Below are 5000 nucleotides of genomic sequence, written 5' to 3' on the forward strand. Positions count from 1 at the left end.
GGTTTGAGGTGAGGTCACATGATCATTTGTTTGATGATGGCTTGGTTTAACCTTTGAACCTCTGAAGCCTACGACCCGCCGTGGGATCAAACAGCAGATTTTCTTCTAACAAAATAATGTAGTTTATCACCATGAGCTGTAACAAACATTATTATCACCAGGTTTCCATGTTTCCCACTGCCCGTGAACGCACCCTGAGCTCAAAAAGCAGCCAAAACAGGCTTTAAATTGGGAATCTGTTCTAGATGTTCCCACCAAGGGGGGGTTTCAGAGGTCTTTTAACCGTGGTCCCGCTCCCCTGCAGGTGCTGGTGTTGCGTTTGAGGGACAGCGTGGTGCGTCTGGGGGAGGAGCTGGAGCAGAGCGCCCAGGCCGAGGTCCGGGAGAGGGAGAACGCCCGGTACTACCGGCAGCGCCTGCAGGACACCCGTGTGGAGATGGAGGAGCTGGTCCAGAGGGAGCAGGACAGCGGGCGGAGGAGCATGGAGCTGGTAACACGCTTCATTCATATTCAACCAGGCCTTGGGGGTCTCCGCCTATAGAGACCTAAGCTAATGCTCTCTGGACGTTAGCTTAGCCTCCTGAACAACAACTCTTCATTAGAGGATAATAATATGTGCAGGCAGAAAACTGTGGTTCTTCAGAATAAAGCTGATGTCTCTCATGTGACCACCAGGGAGGCTTCTCTGGTCCTATAGAAGTCTATGGGAACCTGCCCATCAGTGTGTAGCCCCGCCCTGAAGCATTCCCTGCTTTATGCACTCGAAATGGACCTTAATAATTCTCTTTGTGGTTGTTTGTTCCATAAATAGTTCCCTCTCTTCAGAGTGAGTTTGAGTGTCTCTTTGTTGTTGTGTTTTGTCTCTTTGTGGTCACTGAGTGTCTCTTTGTCGCTGTGTTTTGTTTCTTTGTGGTCACTGAGTGTCTCTTTGTCGTTGTGTTTTGTCTCTTTGTTGTCACTTAGTGTCTCTTTGTCGTTGTTTTGTCTCTTTGTGGTCACTGAGTGTCTCTTTGTCGCTGTGTTTTGTTTCTTTGTGGTCACTGAGTGTCTCTTTGTCGTTGTGTTTTGTCTCTTTGTTGTCACTTAGTGTCTCTTTGTCGTTGTTTTGTCTCTTTGTGGTCACTGAGTGTCTCTTTGTCGTTGCGTTTTGTCTCTTTGTGGTCACTGAGTGTCTCTTTGTCGTTGCGTTTTGTCTCTTTGTGGTCACTGAGTGTCTCTTTGTCGCTGTGTTTTGTCTCTTTGTGGTCACTGAGTGTCTCTTTGTCGTTGTGTTTTGTCTCTTTGTTGTCACTTAGTGTCTCTTTCTCGTTGTGTTTTGTCTCTTTGTGGTCACTGAGTGTCTCTTTGTCGTTGCGTTTTGTCTCTTTGTGGTCACTGAGTGTCTCTTTGTCGCTGTGTTTTGTCTCTTTGTGGTCACTGAGTGTCTCTTTGTGGTTGTGTTTTGTCTCTTTGTGGTCACTGAGTGTCTCTTTGTGGTCACTGAGTGTCTCTTTGTCGCTGTGTTTTGTCTCTTCGTCGTTGCTTTGTCTCTTCCAGGGGGGGTGTGTCTCTTTATGGGACGTTTTTCTCAGTAATCCCTACATGGATCATAGCTCTGTACTCCCATAAAGATCAGTTAATAAACAGCTAAGTAGATTTAATGTTTCTCTTCTTGATCACGGCAGATTTCTTCATGACCTCTGAACAAAAGGAGCTTTGATAATTATTCAGTTATTAGCAAGAAAACACACACACAATGATGCCCTTTAACAACCTAACGCACACACACAGCCTGAGTGAATAGACATATTCACACAAACACACACTCTCCTCTTCCTCCTCCTTAATGTCATCTCTCCTCATCCCGCGTTCTCTCTCTGACTGTGATTAATCCTCATTGTCACTTCAAGGTTATGGACACACACATTCAGACATGGTCATGTGTCTCTATGACAACCACTGCACCAACACCCGTCTCCTCAAAGCCAACAAAGACAATAACTTTGAAAGCCTCAAAGCGTTTGTGTGTGTGGCTGGATGCTAAAGAGAGAACAACATGAACAATTAATAAATCCCTCCTTTCTCTCGATGTCGGTATGTAACGGGGGGGGGGCGCACGACTGATGAGGTGTAGCTGGTTGGACCTCTGGGTCTTTGCAGGTTGTCGGGTAGGACCTGGACTCTTAAAGCAGACAGACGTGGGGATGGGAAAACACGGGTCATTTCTCGTTCACTGGTTAAAAGGTCCAGAAACCAGTTCCTCTTCTCAGGAGATGCAGGTGGAGGAGCTGAACGCTGTCAGACAGGCGCTGCAGGCCGACCTGGAGACCTCCATCCGCCGCATCGTGGACCTGCAGGCCGCCCTGGAGGAGGTGGAGTCCAGCGACGAGAGCGACTCTGAAAGGTACGGGGCTTCAACCGGGGGGGGGGTTGACCTATTTAAATGATCAGGCCGGTGTTTAACTCAACCCTTTTCCCCACTCTGCCCTTCACTCCAGCGTTCAAACTGCTGTGGAGTCCTTGACTCAAAGGAGAGAGCAGTAAGAACCTCTCCTGTGTGTGTCTGTGTGTGTCTGTGTGTGTCTGTGTGTGAACTTGAATGTGAAAGAAGACTCGACCTGTTAAAGGATCGTCAGTTATTTCATCTTGGTTATGATCGGTTATGATGAAAAAGATCTGACACAACTGACTGAATTATGTCCAAAATAACCGATCCTTTGAGGGGGCTTGTGTGAAAATGGCGACGCGCATGACTACCATTGGTCAACGAGTCACTGCCACCCAGCGGTGTGGTGTTCAGTGGTGGATAATGAATGTTTTAAGTGCCTGATATCAACCTGACTTGATGGATGAAGGAAAATGCCGTTGGGGTCGGTTTGTTTGTCTCTGGTTCGGTCCGTGAGGCGACGGAAGCCTCACTAGATCTTTTTCTTCTTCCTCTGAGTCAATGATATATTGTTTGCTCCATGAAGAACTCAGGCCATCCCTTCAGTCAGATGCCTCCTACCTGTGTCACCTCAGCAGAGGATTTTGTAAACTTATGATTCTTGAGACTTGCAGTGTGTTGAGCTGCAGCCTGTTGTGTGCTTGCATGCTCAGTATGCGGCTATTCTAATATAACTTAAGATTTGGTGGGGGGGGGAGCTCTCCAAAATGTCGATGGTACAGTGTGACCTTTGTTCCGCAGTGACTCGGCGTCCAGTGTTGGTTCCATCGGGACAGAAGACGTGGGCGAGGGGATCCGTCATTGGCTGGGAGTGCCTAGTGGGAGGAGTGGCGGCAGTACCGCCGGCAGCCAGAGGGGGCGGCAGTCGGTCGCTGACACCATGAGCACCTACAGCTTCCGGTAGAACTCCCGTTATTGTAACAGGAAATGAACCAGCTACCGCTTCATGACTATTTATGTCTCTTTCTTCTTCTACAGTTCCTGCGTGGACCCCGACGACGAGGGCTCCGAGGCCGGGGGGGCTGGCGCCCGGGGGCCCGGCCGCGCTCCGTCGTCCTCGGCTCTGTCCGAGCTGCTGGACGGACTCCGCAAACGGCGGGCTGGTGGCGGCGAGGCGGCCGAAGGAGCCGGCAGCGCCGTCTCTCTGCCGGTGTATCAGACCACGGCGGCCTCCACGCTCCGGCGCAGGGCTTCGGCCCTCTCGCTCGGCCCCGGGGACCAGGAGGCCCGGCCCGGGATCCTGAAGCCGCCCTCGCCACTCCTGCCCCGCGCCGCCAGTGCTCACTCCGTGGGCGACGCTCCGGCACCGGGGGAGAAACTCCCTCGCTTCATCTCATGCGACTCGCTCTCCTCGCTCCCCTCGCTGCCTCGCCTCTCTTCCTTGCCCCCCCCCCTCGCCGCTCGCCATCGCTCCCCCTCCCTGGCCATCCCGGAGGAGGACCCGGTAGAACGCCTGCTATCCCGGACGAACCCCGTGCATCGCTCCCCGCAAGCGCCGAGGCGGTGCCTGCTCGGAGGCCTCGCCGCGGGGGAGGGGGGCGAGGCCTCTCTGGGTTCAGAACCCCTGGTCTTCCAAAACCGGCGCCTGGTGGACGACCGCGAGGACGCGGCCTCCGACATCCTGCCCGCCATCCGGAGAGCGCAGTCCACCAGCAGCCTGGCCGGTTCAGTGAGGGGGGGGCCGCAGGGCGCTGAGCGTCCACTTCGGGGAGTTGCCCCCCTCCACCCGCAGCAGGAAGAGCTCCGAGACCGAGTCCTCCAGCTCGGAGGGATCCGGGGGGAGTTCCCAAGGAGGGGGGTCCAGGCGCAGGTTTGAGAGGCCGCAGGGGGAAAGGCTGGAGGCCGAGGGCAGCGAGGGGGGGGACGTGGCCTCGGTCATGAAGAGGTACCTGAAGAAGGAGACGGACTGAAGTGGACGAGGTGAGTGGACAATAAGAAATAAAGGTGCTAACTTGACCGTCTATGGTTTTTCGGTTTCTCCCTTTCTCATAAAACCACGAGGGGGTTCTATTCAAACCCCCCAATGAGAAGGTCTTATCAGAACCCTTTTATGGGGTCACGGTTCCACCCTTGAATATCCTGTCTCAAACCTTTTCCTTCTTCTAAGTGGTAACAACAACCCACTCTGAGGTGTTCTACCAAGAACCCTTCATGTAGTCCAAGGTTCTCATCTAGAACCCCTCAGTGTAGGTGGGTCTACCACTTGTTCCACACTGGAATATCTCCACAACTACTGGGTGAATTGCGATGGGATTTTGTACCGACGTTTTGAACCCGATAACTTTGGGGAACCTCTGATCCTCTCGGATCCTCCGGGGTTTTGCGGTTGAATTCTCATGACCTTTGGTTCATGTTCCCCTTCGGGGGGGAAGTGAAAAAAATGAAGCCACAGAGATTAGCGTCCTTCTTCGAGGTTCTGACTTGGTGATATTTTGTCGATGAAGAACCCGTCTGGCTGCATGTGCCTCCTTTCTGTTGTGACGTCTTTTCTTGTCTTCCACCAGCGCCTCGATGTGTCCTCGTCTTCAGACTGAAGAAACACTTGTCCAGTCAATAACGAGACAAAAATAACTGT

The 5000-nt window shown here is 52.5% G+C and overlaps 1 protein-coding gene across 1 annotated transcript in view; it reads left to right on the forward strand.

The window, feature by feature from the left end:
- Positions 1 to 4944, forward strand: part of LOC119226967 (unconventional myosin-XVIIIb-like) — a 24751-nt gene extending 19807 nt beyond the window's left edge. Inside the window, 7 exon segments of the mRNA XM_062558885.1 lie at positions 1 to 8; positions 305 to 490; positions 2250 to 2383; positions 2478 to 2519; positions 3167 to 3325; positions 3404 to 4100; positions 4102 to 4944. The exon segment at positions 1 to 8 is cut by the window's left edge and continues 130 nt beyond it. Coding sequence (XP_062414869.1) covers positions 1 to 8; positions 305 to 490; positions 2250 to 2383; positions 2478 to 2519; positions 3167 to 3325; positions 3404 to 4100; positions 4102 to 4335 — 1460 coding nt within the window. The 3' untranslated portion in view covers positions 4336 to 4944.
- The last annotated feature ends 56 nt before the right edge of the window (positions 4945 to 5000 follow it).

Source organism: Pungitius pungitius, chromosome 18, assembly GCF_949316345.1.
Source record: "Pungitius pungitius chromosome 18, fPunPun2.1, whole genome shotgun sequence".
Classification (NCBI taxonomy): Eukaryota; Metazoa; Chordata; class Actinopteri; order Perciformes; family Gasterosteidae; genus Pungitius; species Pungitius pungitius.